This window comes from Cuculus canorus, chromosome 17 (assembly GCF_017976375.1).
Source record: "Cuculus canorus isolate bCucCan1 chromosome 17, bCucCan1.pri, whole genome shotgun sequence".
NCBI classification, from domain to species: Eukaryota; Metazoa; Chordata; class Aves; order Cuculiformes; family Cuculidae; genus Cuculus; species Cuculus canorus.
In genome coordinates this window covers 4,444,319-4,467,034 of record NC_071417.1, presented here as the reverse complement: position 1 = coordinate 4,467,034, position 22,716 = coordinate 4,444,319, and the positions used below count along the sequence as shown (strand labels likewise).

General features: G+C 41.1%; 1 protein-coding gene across 1 annotated transcript in view; it reads left to right on the top strand.

Moving 5' to 3' along the window:
- TMEM132C (transmembrane protein 132C) overlaps positions 1-22,716 on the top strand; it is a 215,950-nt gene that overhangs the window by 47,415 nt on the left and 145,819 nt on the right. The window contains exon 2 of the mRNA XM_054082172.1: positions 14,343-15,228. Coding sequence (XP_053938147.1) covers positions 14,343-15,228 — 886 coding nt within the window. The remainder of the gene's footprint in view (positions 1-14,342; positions 15,229-22,716) is intronic.

Here is a 22,716-nt window from a genome sequence, read left to right as displayed (position 1 = left end):
AGGAACATTTGGCAGGGTTGTTGGACTGGAAACCTGACTGTTCTTTGAAGATTTCTCCATATTGTAGGTTCTCCCTTTACATTTATACCAAGAAGAGACTTACTCTGTTCTTCACCGTGCAGCCCACAGGGCAGGAGTTTTATGTACTCTGCTGTGTATCTATTAAGGGTCCAAAATGCTTATCTCTCTTTATATCAAATGCATTATATTGCACCTAAAGTAAATTATCACAAATAAGTTGCTAGTGCAGAGGAGCCTGGTTTAAATGGGCTTCCCTCCTACCCGTCTTGCAGTCTTTGTCCTTCTGTGGAGAACAAGTACTATGCATTAGTTTTCATAGCGAACACCTCAGCATTTACAGCATCTCTAAAACTGCTCTTGTTTTCTTCCTTTCTTTTTTTTTTAATTAGGATCTACAGCAAACTAGCACAACTGCCTGCTTGGATTACGGCATGTGACATTTATTATAGCTGGCCATGAATGGAGTTCATACGTAGCTGAACGGTTTTAGCAAACTGAAATGCAGACAGGTTTAATAGACCTATTAAAAAAAAAAAGAAATGTATATATTGCCATCCAAAAGCCCTACGGCTGATGAGAGTGTTAAATACAGTACTTTGGGACTTCAGGGTGGCATTGGCTTTATATTTCTTTATTGAAAATAAAAATTATTCCCATTAAAGTTTTGTTTCTTGAATTTGCATGATGTAGTTGCTCTCGTGCTACTCTGCTTTAGATGCCTTTACATGGGAAACATGGAGTCAAAAGGAACTGCAGGACGGGCATTATAAGCTGATCAGTATTTGACTGACACTTAGATTAATTAAATGACAAAGGAAACTAGTATGAGTTTTTCTGAGTTTATTGTTTTGTTGGCTAATGAAGGAGACAAAACTGCAAATGTGGAGGCAACAGTGAATTTTCTCTAACCACTCTTCTAACAGAGGGTTTTCCTTTGTTCCTGTGTGCCCAGAAGTCACAGGCTTCTTTAACCAGTGCTGGAATCATATTGACTTGATCCAATAGCCACACCAGACCACAGGCTTTACTGAAGCCAGGTGTCTTACATCAGAAAAGTTACAACAAAGGGAAGGTATTTTCCTTGCTCAGATGTGACATGACCAGTCACTCTGAGCGTTAGGATTAAGAGTTGGATTTACAGTTTCATATTGAAATCAACTGTGCCTGTGTGTGCGTAAATCCGTGCTGCATCTATGCTCCCAGTGCACAAGTAGGTGTTTTGTTACAATGGTACATACTATTGTTGTTACGTAAAGAACTATATTATTTCTTTTATGTAAAATAAGAACTAGCAAAAGAATTTTTTGACGGCTGAAGGAGCCTATATCGGATAGAATAGACCAAGCAGTGGTTGTGGAGTCCTATGCCTATTGCAGAAAGACTTTTCTGAGAAGCGGTGTCTGGGAACGAGCAGTTGGGGTGCTGTATATATAGATCAGTGTGAGAGAATACATGTGGGTATGCAGAAGCGTGCAGTAGGCTTCTTTGTGTGTTTCTGTAGGAGTGCCACAGGCTTCCCTTCCCGTGCGTGAGCGTGTCAGGTCCCTGCTGCTGGCAGTGGGGCCAGCTGAGGGGCCAGTGGAAGCTCAAAGCCAGGGTCTGCCAGCCTGCTGGGCTTTGAGTATGCCTTGTTCTTGCAACATTTTACTGACAGTGGAGCCCTGAATGCTTCTGATTAAATCAGCAGCTTTTGTTCAGCAGTAACGCCATCCTCTGCTGCTGGTTCCTTTGTCACCAAAGCCAATGTGGTTGCCTGCTGCAGAGCCGACAGTGCTGCCAGGAGTCACTGGACAGCATTCATTGTGTGGAGATGTCTTTAGCCAGCCACATCAGCTTCTCTGGCCCTTAGAGGGCAGATTAAAACACTCCTAATGTTCAACAGTATAAATCCTGAGGAGATCTTATGCAAACATAGTCGATGAGCACTCATTAATTTCCCTGAGGAGCCAGGCTGAATGAGGATGATTTTCAAAGAAAGGAAAAAATTAATTTTATCTTTAAGGACTGCACCTGTTGGAAAAATTGTAGGAGGCACTATGTGTTCTTAGCTGTGTGAATTAGGGATCTGTGGCAGGGACATGGGGGAGGAAGAAGTTATATTAGGAAAGGACAAAAATAGTTCTTACAAAATGTATAGCAAGGCTCTCTTTCATTGATTTGCAGGGAGGTCTCGCTGATTCTTCAGCAACAGCACTTTAGGAGCACGACATGTTTAACCTCTTAGAAAGACGGTGCAGGTCACTTGCATGCACAGTTTTGTGGCACTCAGCATAACAAACTTGCATCAGTCATCATTGTTTGTCTTTACTGATGACTTTAAGGACATTGGAGAAGCAACAGTCAGGTAGGATCCGTAGAAAAGGATTCTGGTTTCTACTGGCTGCAGAACACACAGAGCTACTTTGTGCAGAAGTGTGCAGGCCAATTTTGCCATTTCCGTTAATGTACTTTGTTATTCCTTCTTGAAGACTCACCGGATTGTTGCTCTGCTTTCTACACTCGATCCAGGTTCTTGTAGGGAATCTTTGTCTTAGGCATGCCTTGGGTTTTGGCTTCTGAATTTATTGCTTTGGTACAAACCTTGTCTTGGAAAGAAGAAATTGGTCTCATTGGCTTCTGCATCCAGTCACAAAACTGGTGTGCAAATAAAAGACTTTAGAGAGGGACTTCTAAATACAATAGAAATAAAATTAAAACCACGTGTACATAATTCTTTTTCTGCATTTCCTCCTTGCTACGATTTAGCATTCTGTCAGGACTGCTTCTGTCTCTCTGGAGGATTCCTTCTTCTAGATCTTATTCTTAGTTTTGTAGGTTTGACTTTCCCATGCCAGTTCTAACAGCAAAACCAATGTATGGCTTTGTTCTTCCTGTCATTTCTCACCCATTCGCTTCTCTGTTGCAAGTAAAGTAGGGAGAACAGATTATGGAATGGCCAACATTCAGCTGCTGTGGGGACTGGGGCTAAAGGAGCCATTTTGCTCCTGCTTCTGCCCCTGAGTACCAATATCGCCAAACAGACTGCCGAGTGGTTGCTGTAGAGAGCTGGGATGCTGCCACAAAGCTTTTGAGTCAGGACGGGATACTTGGGAGAAATAGCAATTCAGGGTTTGGGGAGCAGCTGCTCACTCTACCATCCATTGGCCTTTGCTCCGTTAGTAGCAGCAGCTCGGTCATCCTTTGGGATTTATCACCTTAAAAACAGCCCTTAGAGGTGCTATGACCACAATAACATCAGTGCTTTGACCATCCCTTTAATCCCTGGGAAAGAAGGTGTTTAACCAGATAGATTTCAGCATGGCTTCAGTCCTGCTGCTGTTCTGGTATGATGAGTTGCTTTGTGCTCTGTGACAAAGAATGACTTGGAGGTTAAAGGTGACGCTGAGTGCATTTCCCAAACGAGCAAGGCTGCCCCTCACCCCCTCAGCCTCACTTCTCAATTAATCTCCTCATAAATCCTCATTGCGTTTTTGAAATAGAGATGATTAGCAGGGTTGTAGCCAGGATATTGGGATATTCTGGCATGTTTTAAATCCAAACATACATGCAAATATTTAATACATGCAAGTATAGAAAATGTGCGTGCATTATGTCTGTTACTCGTCCAGATTCCTCCATGGAAGAGGAGAGAGTAAAGAAGAATAAGTGTCTGTCTTCTTTCTTAAATTAAATTTTCATATAAATAATAAAGTTTGGTTTTTTTCCAGGAAGCAATGAGAAAGCCTTTGGGTTAGGATATCGCTAGTGTAGTGCACGGTAGTTTTCGTGACTTTTGTGGAACTTCATTGATTTATACCAGTAGTGAAAATTTGCTATGGGTGAAATTTTGCAACAGTTAAAAGTAGTCTAAGTCAGTGCTTCCATGGTCTGTTTTTCCACAAATGAGATATTTTACATCAAATTTGCACAGATTCCTGGAGACACCATATAGCAGAGATTGAGGGCCTTATTTAGCGCTTGGAGAAGTTTACAGGCTAGAGTCTAATCTTGGAAGCATTCGATACCTCGTTTTGCTGAGGTTCATACATTAACGGTAAGATTCCTACATCATCTTACCTTCTTAGACAGCGTTCCTTTGATGCTTTCACCTGATACACGTTCAGTGTAATGGCTCTGTCTTCTGCTTCACGTGCCACGAGCAGCTACTGGGATTGGAGTGACCTGCTGCGTTACATCTCCCCACAATGCAAACCAGCGCAATTGCTACGTCATGGGGCACTGCCTTAGGCAGTCATCAAAATCTTTTCTGTGTGACTCTGTGTGTGGATCTTGGAAGGCACAGAGAGGTCTGCTGCCAAGCTCAAGCTTTGCAGACCTAAAATTAAGACAAAAAAACCAAGGGATAGTACAACAGCTACTAGGTAGGACGATGGAAATGGCTTTTGCTAATAAGAATATCTTTCTCTGAGAAGTAAAGCTCTCTCAATACTATAAGGTAGGAACCTGAAAGGTTTGTTGAAGGCAGTCTTTTAAAACTGCCACTGATCTAAGTCAAATACCCTTTCAGTCCCTTATCACTGCGCTTGTGGAAATGTTCTCGTGTTGACAGGCCCAAGGAAAGTGCTGTTGAAGAAAGGAAAGTGCTCTGCAGGAGGGATTTTGCTCTGCTGCGAGTATCTTAAGGGTTCCCGATGCAGAGTCCATTGGAGCACAGAAAACTCAGCCATGTAAACACCCCCCAGAGAATCCATGTGGCAATTAGCATAGTTCACCAGGCTTAATGGTAGCTCAGATTGTCTTTAAAACATACGAGTGCTTGCATTAAGGAATGGACCACACCTCACTAAGAGCTTATTTCAGCATTTCCAGTGGTGTGGGGCTTCGTGGAGTATTGTAAATATGTGATCTTGAAAACAATTCTTTCCCAGATGTGACGCCCAAATCTGCAACTCTTTCCACACACCAGGAATTCCTGTGGCTGCAGAGTGTTCCCATCAGCTTGCATGGGATTATTGGCTGTTTCCAGGAGCAAGTTTAAATTGCTCAGCCTCTAAAAAAAAATCATGCAGTTTCTGACATGTTTGTTATCAGTCTGTGTGAAATGGGAGGTTTGGATTTGTGGATTGGATTTGTCGATGACGACATGAGTCTAAAGTTGTCCAACTTCTGTGCTTGGCTTGGATAGAAACTCCTGGAAAACTCCGTTTAATTACACTGCCTCTGTTCACGATCTAGATAGTGGGGCAAAAATCTTCCCTCTGTTGTGTATTTAACTGCTGAGATGGGGTGGTGGGTCTGGAAGGGGTTTATTTCATGGCAGAGTCCAGGACCCTGAGATTACAGGTGCTGAAATGTGAGATGCCAGTTATGAACGTGTCAGGATGTATGCCAAATGTATATTATTGACCCCAGAGGAAAGCCTGGTTCAGATCTGATGGCAAGAAATCCTTTTTTTCATTTTCAGCCTTGGAATTATTCACTGCCAGGTTATACCTAGCTCATGAGTAATGTCCTTTATGCAGAGCATAATGGACACTGAATCTCAGTGTGGGCAGTTGGCACCGATGTAATACAAAGTGCTGTTGTTGTTGTCGCTGGTTGGCTCTATTTTTAATTTGCTTCTCAAAATGTACCTATTTACCAGAAAAACTATTCTTCCGTTTTCTTACGGAGTAGTGGTGGGAAAAATATTGTAATTCATTTATCGAGTCCTCTGTGTCCTCTTTCTAGGTGAAAGCTCCATCCTGCACAGGTCTGAGCTCTTCCTGCTGACTGTTGTAGTCTCCTTTCTCGTTGATTTTTGTGGCAGTAGAGAGTGCGGAGCAAATTGCAGCATTCGGGTTCTAGGACACTAATCTCTTCTTAAATAAGGAGCCTGTGTAAAGCAATTTAATGTCTAAACAGAGGAGTGAGGGCCTATCAACATCTAACAAAGACTTAAACAGCAGAGGAAGCTCAGTGCTATTAACAATTAGAGAAAGAGACACAGCACAAGGACTGATACATTGCCAAGGCCAGAACTATTTGTTTCATGTTTTTAACTTGCATCTTACAGTTCTCATTTTTGACACTTTAGTAAATACATAAAGAAACTAATTTAGCTGATATTCATGTAAATGATCATTGTGTCATTCTGGCTGAGGTTTAAATTTTTTTGTTTGTTTCGCGAGACATTCTGTAATGCTAAATTTGGGACATCCTCTGTCGTTCACATAATTGTGTGCCCGTGAAAATTAGACTACTTCAGCAGAGCATCTTCAGTGGCAGTTAAACAGTCCATATCTTTGAAAAGTTACTGGTTAAGTTAAAAAATCCTGACCATATTATCTACTTATTCTCCCCGTTGTGACTTACACAGGGTTATTTTTGCCTGCTTTAAAGCAAGTAAAAAAATAACGAAGGCAGCGTTTCACCTAGTCTTTTGTCTGATGAACTTAGTGTGGTTTTTAATCACAGGTCAATCTAATTTATCGATAGTTTCTCTCATTTCATTGGTTGAAAAACTGGGTTGCAGAGGTTTCCTGTGGATACCATATGTTTTTGATGGAGCTGGGAATAAACTCTGGTGTCCTCAATCCTTCCCTTCTCTACAGCTATCAGACAAAATCAGCTTAAGTGTTATTTGCTTTGGACTTTAGTGCTGACACAATGAGTGAATGCAGGATCCATGGAGTTTACTACAATGGGACAAACAGCGTTGGGATGAAAGGCCACCATGTGACATTTTACCTACTGTATGTTGCTCACAGGACACTGACATTTGCAGCTCCTAGCAAGGAGAAGAAAGCCCGAGTACTTGAATGGTGTCTATATAGAAGTTTACCAAACCTTATCTCTTAACAAAAGCTTTCATTAGTGAAAATTCGAGTTCCAGATATTTATCTTTGATTCTAAACAGTAAACTAGCTCAAATATGTCAGATAGCCTCAGCAGTACAGACATTTGGTAATGTCAGCACTGGGAGTAGGAGTGATTTCTGAAACCTTCACTGACCTTTGCGTATACACTGTTGTTTTACAGACTTTTAAGGTCATCAACCAGTCTGAGAAAAGAGTTTATAGATTTCAGTCCTGAATGTCAGACAGTCTTTGACTAACACGTCTCTGTTATATGAGTTGAGGGTGATGGAGAAGATAGCTTTGCAATAAAAAGGGTATTTTTGAATGCCTGCAGTCAAAGGATGAGATCTATAGAACTGCCACCATCAAAAATTTGGGCTCATAGGCTCTCATTAAGAGATTGGAAAAGCATTTCTAATGTGAAGCTTTCTGAAAGTTTTCTTTGTGTTTCCAAATTAGACTTCAAAGATCCCCTTTTCTGTTTGTGAAAGGGCTGTACATCACAAAACAGCTATTTGTGGTTTATGTACATGTGCCCGTTGTGTCAGTAATCCTGAGGAAAATAGAACAACCTGACAGATGTTGGATAATGCTTTATAATGCAGAGTTTTAATCCTGGTTTCTAATAGATAAATACGAATACAAGGAGTTTTACATGTAGTTAATGACATTACTCTAGATGGTCTGCATATCTTTCCAGACATTCAGATCATTAATTTAAGTCTGGATAAGTTCTTGGCATCTGTGCTTTCTTCCCTGGCAATGCTTATTCTCATTTAATCACACGCTGTATGTAATATTTTTTTATCCACTTCGATTTCCCATCGCTTAGTTTCGGTGACCATCCTGTTTTGTGTTTTAGAGAAGGGCAGAAGTTTCTGGCGCACATTTGCTCGTTCATTGTTTCAAGTACTTTTGTCATTTTTTCTGACAGTTCTGAAATGCCCGTGTTCTGCCTGTGCTGGAAAAGAACGGGTGATGTGTTCACTTTTGTACTAAATCCATGAATATCTGAGGTTTAGTGAAGATTTTGGCTGTAGTAATGTACAAAGGATAATTTCATTAAGGATTTACTCTCAGTGGGTGAGAGAAGCCTATTTAATAACATTAGTGATTCTATGAGTCTATGATTCTCCATTTAACAATATACAGAGTGAAATAAGTTGATCTGTCGTATTGAAATAAAATTGGAAATTGTTCAAAATAACTTGTTATAATGCCTTCTGACAATCTTTCTGATGTGGTTTAATTGAACTTGGATCTAGGCTAAATAAGGTTCTGTCTACATCTGGGCTTATTTCTGTCTGGATGTGTACTCCCATTTATGCCAATAGGAATATACAATCCCAGGTCAATAAACAAGATGCTGCAGTTATAAACTTCAGGTCTCTATTTAATGAAACCTGAATTCTAAAAAGAACTAAGAAAATAATTTTGTTAGCCATCGTTTATTTGACAAAATTGACCTCATTGCATGCTCACAGAATATTTAAGAACAGGCTGCAATTTCCCTCAAATATTTGCTGTATGGATTTCTTTGGCAGTTTTGTTTCTCTAGTTTATTTTTAACTTCACAAATTGGTCTCAAACATTCACCATAAGCATTTGATACTTGACATCGTCTGTGTACAATTAGTGAAAGAGTCTCTCTGTTCTTTCTCACTGGATGAGAAAGCATATCTGATGGGCAAGCGTGAGAAAAAGAAAATGTGGCTTCTCCAATTACCCTGTCATGTAGGTTTTCCAACTGATTTTTCTTAATGGTCATAAGCCAGAAAGGAGCGTGAGGTCCAGTTATCCCTGTATTTAAACAATAACTTGTGCTGAGAAAAAAGTGCCTTCTGCAAAGGAATCTCTTCTTGATGTGAAAACACAGACAAGCCATTGCTCCCTTTGCTGCAATAGTTAATTTCATTGTTAAAAATACATTCAATATTCTGAATTGGAGCTTGTTTGGTTTTAAGTTCCACTCAGCATTTATAACAGCAGAATTCCCTTTTCTCAGTCTTAAGAAAAGGGAACTTGAAGGGGATGAGAGTACAGCTAAGGTCATTCTGGAGTCTAAATGAATGTATCTGCTGAGCTCTAGTTCTCAGCAAAGTACTTGCAATGAAGATTTCATACACGTTGAAGTCACTAAATTTGGTGCTGGTGTAGAAAATGAACCAGAAAACAGCTGTTGATGTTTTGTGGTGAAGGAAGTACCAGTGCTGATTGAAGTGCACCTTTTCTACTTTTATTCTCTCCCTACTCTGTATTTCCTGAGCTGGAATATGTGATTTGCAGTGCAAGAGCTGGACAGGTTTGTAGTGGAAGATGGAGTTACAGAAGAGAGTTCAAGTATGGGGACTTCTGTGAAAGCATTGGTTTGTATAATGTGCCTCTGAGGGTGCAGGGGCAGCATGGGAATGGGAGTCTATGCAAGGACGAGGGATAATAATTATGGGATTTGCAGGATTTTAGGTGGTGGTGGTGATGTAAGTAATATTAGGATTTTTTTTCTTAGAACCCTGGCGGCATGGAGTTTGGACCAAAGAAAATCAATATGGTGCAGCATTGAATTATTGCTGGGTTTGGGAATGGAGGAACAAGGGAGTGGATAAAGCTGTTATAAAGAGGAAGGAAAAGATCCTGCCTTAAAAGTTACAGAACTCTTGGTGGAAGCTTCAGTTGTACTGATGTATTAGGAGAACACAGAGGGATAGAAATTTGTCTTTCGTATGGTTCGTTTCCTGGAAAGTGTTATTAGAAACATGCCTTTGTGAGGGCCATACAGGGTGCAGAGAAAGCTTCTCACACTACTCCTTCTTCTCATAGGCAGATGTCTTCTGCTTCTCACTGGCTTTCTCTGGCTAGGAGCCTTCCGACAGAGGGAACAGGCAGATGGTTTCCTTGAAGGCTTGGTCAAACGTCAGTCAGTGAAGATAGATGGTCATTGGCCAGTAATCTCTCACCCACAGTCTAAACCGTAGTTCCTAGTGGAAAAGAAAGTTGTTTCGAACTGACCTCATAAAAGAATGGCTTAAAAATACCATGTTTTTAGAACTGTTCCAGTGAATCCAGCACTCGGGGCTCCAGCTCCATGTGAAATACTTCCAAAGAAAATTCCTCTTACACTGGAATCTGAGAAATAATAATACAGGTCAGAACTCACCATTTCATATCCAGATGATGTGCTTAATGGATGCAGGTTTGGGTTCAGATGAAGTGCTGCAGAAGCATATGATGCCAGAAGGAGGATTAAAAAGTCACCAGTCAGTTACAAAGGAGGAGTAATTACTTGTAAGCCTTAACTTTTGTTCTTGGCTAATACTAGCTTTGTTTGATGATTCCTAATCTTTTCCATGCTGAACTTAATCTCTGGACAAGTTGTAACTCTTGTTTGGTAATGTAGAAGGGTAAAGCACTTACTGCCTACTTGCAAGTCAGACTTGCTGTAATCTGACTTAGTCTTCGGTACAGAAACCGTGTTTCTGCGTTTCCTTTCTCACCCTTGCTTGTAGTCTTCATTTCCATTTCAGTTTGTAAAAGCCATCATGCAATGTGAGTCTTACTTGTTTGAACCTAACTGGAAGTTCCGTATGCATCTGTCTTTAAGGATCAGGGCTCTTAGATGAAGCATCCAGGACTTCTCAGGATATTTAGACCATTTAACTAAGCTGAGGAAGTTCAACTTTCATGATGTCAGTTCTGTTGGTATAATGTACTTTTAGCACTCACGTCAGAGTCTCAGTTCCATCTTCCCGATACAATTGTACACACGTTAGAGGCTGAACTGACACTGAAATATTGCTCCCACAACTGATACTGATAGGGATAAAATGCTTAAATCTACTCCTCACTTTATCAGGAAGCTCTGGAAATGTTTCCATGGTGGAGCAGAAAAAGATTTCAAATGGAGAAGTCTGCTCCAGAGCACCTGAAAGCCCTGACAGGCATGGGGGATTTTGGTTTTATTTATTTATTTATTTATTTATTTATTTATTTATTTATTTATTTCTCCCCCTAGCAAGCAGTCTATTTATGATTTTTCAGGTAGACAAAATAATCTTATGATTATTTAAAATAGGTTTTTTTTTGTGATGTGAAACTCAGAAAAACCTTGACATCTAGTTTAAATAGATTCTCTGATAAATTAAAGAACTTTGTAGCTGAGCTGATCAAGCACACGGAAATGTTCTCTGGAAACATCGGTTAATTGTACCAGGACCTGAAGGCTAGTGGGTATAGGTGAAGAGTATATAGAACAAATCCCTTAAATGATGGCCTGTAGTTGCCAATGTGCATGCTTCATATTCTAAATAAAACGAGCAGTTTTAACTACCAGTTGAGTCAGTTAAATTCTTAAAGTGCTTAAATAAATTGTCTAGAGTACAGCCATCACTATAGAAATATAGCACCCCATTATGTGGGCAGAAAAGTGGGTAGAAATCTTTAGATTACAATAAAAAAGTGAAGTTTTTTCTTCTTTTTGCTGTCAGTCTGACCACTTAGGCTTTACTGTATACCTTCAGCTTATTAAAGCAGAAGTTACGTGGCTGTTTGCCTTAATATTGAGCCAAGTCCTATGTACCTCATCCATGTGATTGATCCAGGATAAATGAAGTGCCTGCGAAAATGAGACCACCGTCTCTCTGCGGATGATGTACTACAGCAAAAGTCCTGGGAATTGCCGAAAACCAGCTGTTACGTTTCAAGCATGGATTCTGATCAACAGCCCTCTGAAATCACAGGACTTCACTTGTCTCCGCAGCATGTGAAGTTTCTTTCTGGGGGTTTATTTGCAGATCTGTTGCAGCCAGAGGTATTCCCTCAGTAGCCATGGTGCTAAATCTAGAGTATCTCTATTCAAGGAAACGCTTGAGCAAAATCTACCTGTGTGCTTAAGCCAATTAACACTCACAGACGTGCTTATGTGCTTTCTTTAATGAGAGCTTGCTGCCCTCCACTATTGCTGCCTGATACAAGAGGATGCCTAATAAAGAAATTATAATGATTTATCAGATTGAATTCAGTAGCCGAACTGACCAGTAAGAGACTGACTTATGTAGCAAATATATTTTTCTTTTATAAGAATGGTGGTATCTGTCAGGTAATCATCAACAGTTCCTTATTACAAAGAACTGGAGGAAGCCGTCCAAATCTCAGCAGGTTCCTCCTAGGCAAGTGAAGGGATTTAGAGAGCAAAGTGAGACCAAAATGCTACTGTTCCAGTAAACTAAGTTCTTGTTCTGCTTCTGGTGCAGAAGAAACATGTAGGCTTTGCTGTTTTCTTGAAAGATCGATGGTCAAAGTGGATAGTCTTTGTATTTCAGCGTTATAGCACTTTGGGATGTAGCCCTAAGAGATAAATATGTTGATTTGGCTAAGGGGAAATTAGTCAGCTCAGGAGATGGCATTTGTAAATTCCTTTCCAGCAGAACTAAAATGTATGCCGAGGACTGGAGACTTACAGGATTGTTACACTGGTGTTCTATTTTAAACACAAATCTCCTTGACAGAGAGGGTGTTGCGCTGGTAATTCACTGCATGCTGGTGTTTTTGTTGGCAGGCCTCTTACCTTTTTCTTTTTCTTGTTTTTGCCATCTCCATTTTTAAAATTTTGTCCAGTCATGGCATTTTACTCATTTATGAGAATAACCCTACCATCCAGTGGTGCTGTGTGAATTAAACATGAGTGAACACATCTTAATTCCTTATTTCAAGTTTATGGCTGCTGTCCTCTTGAGAGCTCTGATTTCTTCCTCTTCTACCTTCTTTCCTTTTTCCTCAATTGCCGAACACCTGCCTTCCAAAGCTATTCTCTCCCAGCACCAACTAATGCCAGCACACTCAGCGGGATTGTAGCGAAGCTGTCTGTCAGCAGTAGTCATTTAGTATGATGACAGATATTGATTATTTATTACTTGAAAACGTTTAATTAAATTTGACTCCGTAATTAGCATGCTAGCAGCCAGGCATGCTAGAAAGACAGCAAATCCATTATTTGCAAAACTCCTCGAGCTGCCGACCTCTGAGAGAGCTGACAGAAAAGTCTGTTTCTGTAGGGCTTCATAGAGGTCTTCAGGTGTTCCCAGTTTCCTATGAATCTGTGCATTAAGCGTTGCGCTTATGGTTGCCTTTCTTCTTAAAAGAGCTGAACTTACACAGAACCTTAAATCCTGACTGTGATTGTGTTTCCCAAAGACATTAGAACTGGTATATATCTGAGGGCAAGTTGTGTTTTTAAATATTTGACAGTCTAGTACTACCTGCACCATCGTTCATTTACCCTTTGTACCCACAGCTAGTCTCTTCAGTATGAGTTAGGAAAAGGGGTCGTGAGTAATATAATATAATGCACGTGTATTTTAACTGTTCTGCATTGTTATCTGCCCTAATTTAGGTAATAAATTTTACCTTTCAACAATGTATTGTTAATCTCCGTAGCAGGAAAACAACATTGAGTTCAAAAGGGATCTGCTATTCAGCTGAAGTCTAAAATTGGCCGCTATGTACTAATTTTTCTCTGGGTGCATCTTGTATATTAGTACTTGTTGAAATGTTTCTAGCCTGTGATGTGCATCTGCATTTAAATAGCTTAGAAAGCTGAGGCACTGTCGTTATTAAATTATAGCAGGCGCAGACCTTACTGCTAGAAACAGTAACACGAGAGCAAGGTTTCTTGATGAAGGAAGAGAGTGAAATAAAGTGTGTATTAGTTCTTAGAAAAGCTGTTTCTGTCTTTGGCTGTAGAACAAAAACTGTCTTTGATCTCCTGGCCAGTGTTCCTGCAGGGATAGTGATTAGCAGTCCTTTGGGGGCTGTGGTTCAGTGGACTGTACTGACTTACCGAATACTTTATGCATGCTGTAACTGAACAGAAGGATTGCAAAGAAAGGAGGGAAGCTTCTTGGTGGAAAGTTTAGAAGGGGATTGTGTGACCAGAAAAAGAGCAGGGAAGGTGAGCGCGTGGGTGGTTTAAAAGACACTCTGTTTATTTAGGGAATTGCATTTGGGAGGCTTTGACTTTGATTTGTGGCCAGTCCTTAAGAGAAGTGTGTGCAAATTTTTATGCAAGTTTGCTTGAAGTTTTGTTAGGGAGGTGAGACATTGCATGGGAGTGACAAGTAATCTCTTTATTTCTCATCCAGGTGATAGTCGAAGAATTCGATGAGTATTTTATAGACTGTGTATCAGCAAAGCACTGCTGCAGTTCAGTTCAGCCATGTGAAACGACTGTTGGGGCAAGCATTGCGTCTTCTGTGTGAACCTTTCTATTCCTGCTCCCTCTGGGAGTATGAATAATTGATTGTGCTGAAAACACCGTTTGTACATCACCTGTGTGACGAAACATTTATCATAGATAAATGCAAGGTAGCATTAAAGCCCGCACGTCTTTTTCTTTTGTGAATGCAAAAAAGAATTACAATATTACTGCAATATAAATGTTGTTTTGAATGAGATAATGCTTGTCCGTAACTTATCAGGTAGCTCCGTTAGAGTTGTGTCCTTTTGAACCTATAAGCAGATTTAATCTGACATCACCTTTTCTTTTATTAGTGACAGAGTGTCGAGGGGTCTTGGACCATAATCAGAGATTTTCTTCATTACCAACGTACCTCCCTGTGAGCTATCGGATCTTCAGCGCTGAGACTTTCTTTCTCAAAGAAGCCAACCAGGACTTTATGAGAAATTCCAGTTTGCGGTCCAGGGTGGAATCGTTCTTCCCATATAAAGCCAAGAGACCACCTGTATTAAATGCCAGCTATGGACCTTTTTCTGTCGAACAAGTTGTGCCCCAAGACCTAATGTTAACTTCCAGCTTTTTTGGATCTGCCAACAAGTTTACTTATAACTGGAAACTTCAGGCCTACATCATGAGCAACAAGATTTACCTAAGCAAGCCCAAAGTCCAGGTCCTGTTCTATATCGTGGGCAGGGACTGGGATGACTACAGCACCACGGAACGACTGCCCTGCCTGCGGGTGTTCGCCTTCCGAGAGACGCGGGAAGTCAGAGGCAGCTGTAGGCTGAAAGGAGATCTGGGGTTGTGTGTGGCAGAGCTGGAGCTCCTGCCAAGCTGGTTTAACCCCCCCACGGTTCTCACGGGCCGTAAGAAGTCACCGGATCAGTTTGAAGGGAGTCCTGTGGAGCTTTATTATACCATTCAACTGGGAGACGAGAAGGGAGATTGTACTGCTGAGGATATAAGGAAGGGAAATGCCATCCGGCCAGGAAAAGATGGCATGGATGAAACCATGTCCCACTTACAGAGGATTGGATCTGTCAGCCTCTATCGAGGCCAAGAGTCTTCTCAGCTAACAGAGCTACGGCTGGATAATAATATTGTTGTCTGGTTGCCCTCAAAGCCTGTCAAACAAGGGGAGGTTGTGAATGTTTATGTGACAATTGCCAACAACTCTACGGTGGATCAGTTCATACTCAGGTACAGTAGTTGTTTCCGCATGTTTTTAATGTGGCAGTACACAAAGATGTTGGGGACTTGGGATGAATGTCAGCCAATTTGAAATTAATCCGCATTGAAGGTTGCTTCTGGACACTGAAATATGCCATTTTCTTCCTTGAACGCTATGAAGAGGACTGAAAGCCTCCATCACATCATGTTTTTAACACGTGTGCCATGCTATTTATCTCATGCCCACATTATGCAACAAGGGACAAAACCAAGCAATTTGCCGCTTTAGCAGGGCCATTTCTGCACAGTGGCAGATAGTGAGGCCCCAGAAAAGTTCTCTGCTTTACAGGGCTTTTAAAATAAGATCCTTATTGCACAGGCATGGAGTTTAAATGTAGAAAAATTTCAATTACCTGCTTTTCTTTAAGTGCTCTGGCAGTGCCTTGCCTCTCCCACACAGAGTGATTTTGTTATGAGGGCTCTTTAGGGAGGGGTTTAACTATCTACTTGTAGTTAAGTAACGTTTGTCTTTTCCAACACATATACCCTTTAAAATCTGTTTGATATCACTGTCGATTTTAAAGGACTGTTAGAAATGAGTGCCATTATTTTGGACAGGAGGGGAGAATACAGGACCTGGGAACACAAGAACTGCCTTGCTGAGTCAGATCACTTTCCTTTTATTTTCTTCTTTAGCAGTTTCCTTACTGATCAGATGAAAAGTCTTTGAGAATAACAAAGACTGGGAAACTTGTTAATCACTGAAATATTTGATGGTTGGGTTTTTTTTTTTCCCTTATTACCAGGCTTTAAATTCAAGGGAAATTTCCACGGTGATAAGGAACAATTGCTCTTTAAAGCCTCAGGGAATCAGAGTTTCCCAAAAGATTCTGCACATGAAAGTATTTATTTCTAAGGCTTATATGAATTAGATTAATACATAGTTGACAACTACCAAGGAGAGTAGCCTTCAGAATAGGAAGCGTCGCTTGGCAGATAAAAGGCTTTTACTTTAAAAAAAGAAGGATTTTAGTCATCCCAGATTCATTCTGATGGTTGTAACTTTGTTTAAGTTGGCGAGATAATCTCCAAGACACCTGTTTACTGAGTGAAACCTCCGTTATAGGAGTCTTTTCTGACATTGTTACTTATCTTTTATTGAAAATCCTCTTTCACAAAGTAGTAGGAGCAGAATACTTTTCCACATAACAAGCATAGCCGTGGTGACAGAAGAAATCCAAAGGCAATGAACTAGGTATTTGCTGGGTAGATGGGAGAGGAGATCACCCTTTGAAGGTCTATATCACAGTCTTTATTTTCCTGAAAAGTGAGTGAAGATTAACAACCTGGTTGAAATCTGGTGATGTATTTCTTTGCTCAGGAATGACTCTGACTGCCTGGGCAAGGATATCATTTGCATGCTAAGGGGTGCAGCGAATAGAGATGATAATGTGGGGAGTCAGTACTTGCCCGTGTGACTTGCTGTTCTGGACAGAATGGATTGGCTTGGGTTTTGAGAACAGGTGACTGATCTACTTGAAGTGAATAATCTGATATTTGTTGGTGTATTGGTGGTTCTTTATTATCACAAATGCAGAACTAAGTCCACGTTCTCTTGCTGGTAACCCTTTTAGTGAAAAGAAAATTTGTATTTTTTCTTAAAATTACTTTGAACCAGGCACAAAACCACAAGAGTCTGAAGAGACCAAGATTTTATTTATTTATTTATTTTTAAATAGCTTTTGCTTCCTTCTAGCGAGGATGGGCAGGTGATCGTTGTCCTGAGGTGTAACGTAGAGCTACAGAGCATGACTCCTGTACTGAAAATCAGCACTGCTCATTGTGTTTCCTCCTCTCCATCACCAAAGGCAAGAAAATCAATGTGAGATATTCCAAAGCAGTCTTGGTTTTGAAAACTTTGTCTTGCAGGCACGTTAGTCTCTTATATCTACCAAAGATGCTGATCTGTGCCGATGGAAGCTTTGCTTAGGGTGCACAGGAAGGTAATTCAACATAAAAGTAAAGGAAATGGTTTTAACTGTTTTCCTGTTGCTGCAACAGGAAGGGACAGTTCATACCCACGAGAAATTTGATGAGGGACCATCTCACCAGTCACAAACTGTATGGCCCATTCTGTCGGCTGCAAAGGTTTCTTTCGTGATTTTGGTGGCAGAGGGCTGTTGGAAAGCTGGCAAAACCAATTTGAGCTTCCTGGTTCTGTGGTGGAAATCTGTTGTCTTCAGTGAAACTTCCTAGGTATGACAGAGTATGGAATTTCACCCAGGAATCTAGGGAAGTGCGTGTATCTTACAGGGAAAAAAAGGCAAGTGAATACGGCAGCCAGGGAGAAGCCAGTGCGTGTGCTGGGCCTGCCTAGGGACTCCTTTAACCTTCTCCATGGCCATTTGCTGGTTGGTTAGAGGGCTGTATGCCCTCGTACTCACGGGTTCCCAGCAGAGCAATCCCTACATCCTATGACATGCATTCACATTTAATCATCCTAAAGAGAAACACACCACACATTATCCCCAGGCAGAGTGGGTTTGTTTATTTTCAGCTTCTTGTATATTATTCATTGAGGTATTGCAGCAGTCAGTGCTGAAGCAAATAGCATGTGATCATTGCTTTGGGGGGGGGAGCAAAAGAATAGCTACAAATCTTCTCTGGCAAAAGGAAAGGACTGGTCTAAATGACCTCATATCCACAAATCATTGCAATTGAAACTGTGTTCTTAAATTGTGTCTTAATTCAGAATCCTATTACTGTATCTATAAATTTATCAGCCCAAGAACACCAGTAAGTCAAAGAGAATGACTAATAGGACAGGGAGAGAAGCGGATTATGCGTGGTAGTACATTAATGCAGTAGGAACACGGTCTGGATAAACACAGATCTTCCTTTCTTGCATCTAGTCAGCACAGGGCTATTGTGAAAGCAGTTCAAACAATACTTGCAGGTTATAGGATATAGGTTCTGTTCACAGGCCTGTTCCTGTCCTGCTGTGTCACCTCTGGTAAGTCTCCACAGGAATTTTCTATATGCAACGTAAAAGATGTGAACATTTGCTCAGCATCACTCTCAGGACTGAAACAACCTTCCCATACTCTCAGGATTGAAACAGGTTTCCCACTCCTAAGAATTCTGTTTCCTCTGATGGAAGGGGTTTTGGGTTTTTCATATATTATCAACGGTAATATGAAAGGGAAAATCTTGATAAAATTGCTGAAGAAATAAAGAAGGTGGGGAGAAAATATTGTGCTGCATTCCTGCCATTGGGAAGGCTTTCTGGACCCCCGAAAGAGAGATGAATTACACTTACTGCTGACTGCTCAGTAAGGAAAATTACAGTTACCTCTAGCAGTTGGGTAAAGTATGAACGTAAGAAAAATAACGTTAGTACAGGAAAGTCAAGCAAAAAACTAGGAATATTTAAAGTAAAGATCATGTAGGTCTTCTGTGCACTTTGCAGAGCTGTTATAAATTAACACTACTGTCTTCAGCAGAGCTACAAGATTGATTGACACTTACCCGGTTGCTGTGTACACACTCTTTTCTAATCCGAGTCATCATTTTGGGTGCATTGCCTGCAAGGATTAGAAAGCAAAATGCTTAGGGCAAGACCCTGTTCTTGAGTGCTTTTATGAACTGCTCTCACACCCAGCAGGCAACAAATAAGGGGGATAACAATAACCATATTGAAAATAAGCTATTTTTGTGAGGTTAACTTTCAGAAAGTGCCACGTAGCCGTGTGTGTAGGCTGAGACATTTGAAGGTAAATAGGAAGCTGAGCACTTGGTTTCTCTTTGTAGTTCTGGGGAGCTGAATGCAGTAGGCAGCTTTGAGAAGGTTGGCCTGTGTGCATTGCTGTATTTGTTCTGTAGCTCGAAATATATTCCCAGCTACTACATTAAAGGATCCTTCGGTCTGTTTTTCAAGGCGTGACGTGCCACGTTTGATCTGGCAGAGCACGGTACAGCACAGGGCCAAACGCAAAAGGTATGGGGGTGCTAAGTGGTTTATGTTACCCTGCTGGGCAACAGCTAATCTCTAACTTGCTCTAGAAGGTGTTGAACCAGCAGATAACTGGATTTACAGGAGGTGTAGAGCAGGATAAGTAAAGAGAAAGGGGATGAAGTTATCTGTCCTGATTAAAGAGGTGAAAAACAGTGGTACTTTTTTTTAACTCCCTTCAGGGCTCTTATTACAGGTTTTGCAGTGCAACTCATTGCACCTGAAGGGATGTAGACTGTAAACAGTGTTACTGAATTACCTTTGTCCAGCAAACAAATCAACAGAAGACAATGGATAATTAGTCGTAATAGTAAATCTACAGATTGGAAGAAGGATAAAGGATAAATGCAGTGAGGAAAGCTATTAAACCCATCAGCTGAGACAGCTTTATATTTCAGTTCCTAATGAGTATTGACAGCAGTGCTGTGTGCTAGGTGGCATTGAGAACTGCTAAAAACCTAGAGGAAGGTGCAAGAGCAGCACCACAGAACAGCCTTAGCAAAAAAACCAGCTGTAACATCTATGTACTGTCTGCTTGTAAATCTTAATATTTCAAATACTATATTCTGTGATCTGGCCATAAATAGCCATTTTGGCAGAGTTGGTCATGAAAAAGGGGGATCTTGAGCACTAATTCCGCCCTTTTTGCGTGGAGGAGCTATTTGAGTCTCCCTAGGGAGTAAATCACTGAGAGGAGCCAATTGTACTTGGCACTGCCCTCGGCTATTCTACCTGCTGTATGTGAGTAAAACAAAAGTAATAACATTTTCAATCAATGACTGCTTAATTTTAGATACTGACATTTATTTTTACCTTACGATTATCTTACCTTTAGTACTCTGAAATTAACTTGTGCCTAATTGGTGGTTTATCGGTTTTTAATGCTGCAGTGTGGTAGCATTACTGCAAACACCAGTGACCTTGTAATGACTAACTGAAACTGAAGTTAGCTCAGTTCATCCTGTGTTCACCCGGAGCTGAGTTCACTGTGTTTCGTGTTAACCCATAATTCGGGAGATGTTATCCCAAGTACCTGTTTTCCACAGTAAATGGAATGCTGATTTCCAACTGTGAAATGAAGAGTGTGCTTTTTAAATACTGCTTCATATTTTAAAACTAATGCAGCTCTGAGTGAAATGAAGAGAGACAGAATGATTTGGTGGGATGCTCTTCTGGGCGTACATGCACTTCTCCAGACGTGAATTGCAACAAAACATTTTTCATTTCCTATGCAGCTTTGCATTACTTAAATATTTAAAAGTTATTTCACTGCACAAAAGCATTTCAGTTGATATCTAGAGGGCGAGGAGTTTGAAGCCCTCAGACTTGCTTCTGTTGATTCATTATTTCATGGTATGTTTTCAATTGAAAAGAACATCTCATTTCAAAAAACTCACTTCCACTGCTTTACCTATTGCATGAATGTAAAAAATTGCACTAAAACCTAGGACAGAGTTCAGTATGGTTCTGGGGAGAAAGCTAGTACCATGTTTCATAGAATCATAGAATAGTTTGGGTTGGAAGGGACCTTAAAGATCATCCAGTTCCATCCCCCTGCCATGGGCAGGGACACCTCCCACTGGCTCAGGCTGCCCAAGGCCCATCCAACCTGGCCTGGAACCCCTCCAGGGATGGGGCAGCCACAGCTTCCCTGGGCAACCTGGGCCAGGGCCTCACCACTCTCATGGGGAAGAAATTCCTCCTTATGTCCAGTCTAAATCTGCCCCTCTCCAGTTTATACCCATTGCCCCTCGTCCTATCCCCACAAGCCTTTGTGAACAGCCCCTCCCCAGCTTTCTTGTAGCCCCTTCAGGTACTGGAAGGTCTCTATAAGGTCTCCTCAGAGCCTTCTCTTCTCCAGGCTGAACAACCCCCAACTCTCTCAGCCTGGCCTCAGATAGGAGGTGCTCCAGCCCTCGGATCAGCTTTGTAGGCTCCTCTGGACCCATTCCAACAGCTCCATCTGCTTCTTCTGTTGAGGATTCCAGAACTGGACACAATACTCCAGATGAGGTCTCACAAGAGCAGAATAGAGGGGCAGAATCCCCTCTCTGGCCCTGCTGGCCACGCTGCTTGGGATGCAGCCCGAGATACGATTCGTTTCTGGGCTGCAAGCGCACGTTGCTGGGTCATGTTGAGATTCTCATCAACCAGCACCCCAAGTCCTTCACTGTTGTATTTCATTGTCTAGTGTTTAGCCTTGTGAAACTTTTAATTCTCATTGATTGGTTGTTTTGGTTTTGGTTTTTCCCTCTATAGAATGATTACTAACAATTCAGCCAAAAGTCTGCAATGGGGCATCTTAATGAAACAAAGGCAGCAGTCTGGTCCTTGTTGCACTCTAATTAGGAAGTCAAGAGACCCGAAATCTTTTTCTGTTCAGGTCTTGCTGTGTTAATTTAGGCGTACTGTTTTATCCCTTCTTATATCTTCACCTTCTTGGGTTACTTGTTTGTACCACGCACAACTCGAGGAAGAGACTGGGCTGTGCTGAGTGCATCATTCAGTGAACCTTTGAGCCCCAGAGGGCATCTGTGCAATACATAATACAAGTGGCATCATACAGTCATACGGAAGTTGTTACACTGAGGGGATTATGGTTTTTTGCAAGTAACAAAGTATAATAGCACCGGGCAAGTGCTTTGTTAAGATTTCTCCGAAGTAAATGCATGGTTAAAAATTCATAGCAATCATGTTATCGTTTTTATATTCTGCTTCAGTAAGCAATGGGAACATAGTCTGTTAAAATACTCAGAGTTCTCATTTACAGAGACTATGACAGACTAACAGTAAAAGGATAAATATTTCCCAAATTAACTTAGAAAGCATTTGCAATATAAAAACCACTTTTTCAAAGAATAGGATGTGTTAGTGCTATTTTGAGAGAATGGTATCGCACTCCAGTTAATTCCACTGGCCCTTAGCTGGCAGTTGTCATGGGCATCAGTGTCATGTCAGAGCCAGCTGGGTCCTCCAAACAAATGACTCATTCTCAAAAATGCTAAGCTGGTGAGGACGCCCTTTGAACAGGGATTGAGAAAAGGTGCTTCTCACCAGAACAAGTGAAGAGGTGAAGAGCTCACTTGAGCTGGTGATAACAGTGCATTAGCTTTGGTAAAGCTTAAAAAGGCACTGATTATTAACTCGAAGCTAGAAGTGAGAGAATAGGAACTCTTCTCCTGATACTCTTTAAAAAGCCTTTAAAAAAAATCTGGTGCTTGAGAAACCTTCTGAACAATTCTATTGACATCTCTAATGCAATGTACTCCTTGGTACTGAGAATAGACCATGGATTTGTTGTTAGAAGGCTGAGTCTGTGTTCCTTGCTTTGGAAATCATTTGCTGATTGACTGTGACTGAGTCGCTGGAGCACAACTTTGCAACCAGTGAACCGGGAAGAGACTTTTAGACCCGAGTACGTTCAGGAGCTGAGCGATGAGGTTCAATGGTGCCGAAGTCCATGGAGTACTCGGCACGGAGAATCCAAAGTTATCCTTAACACCCTA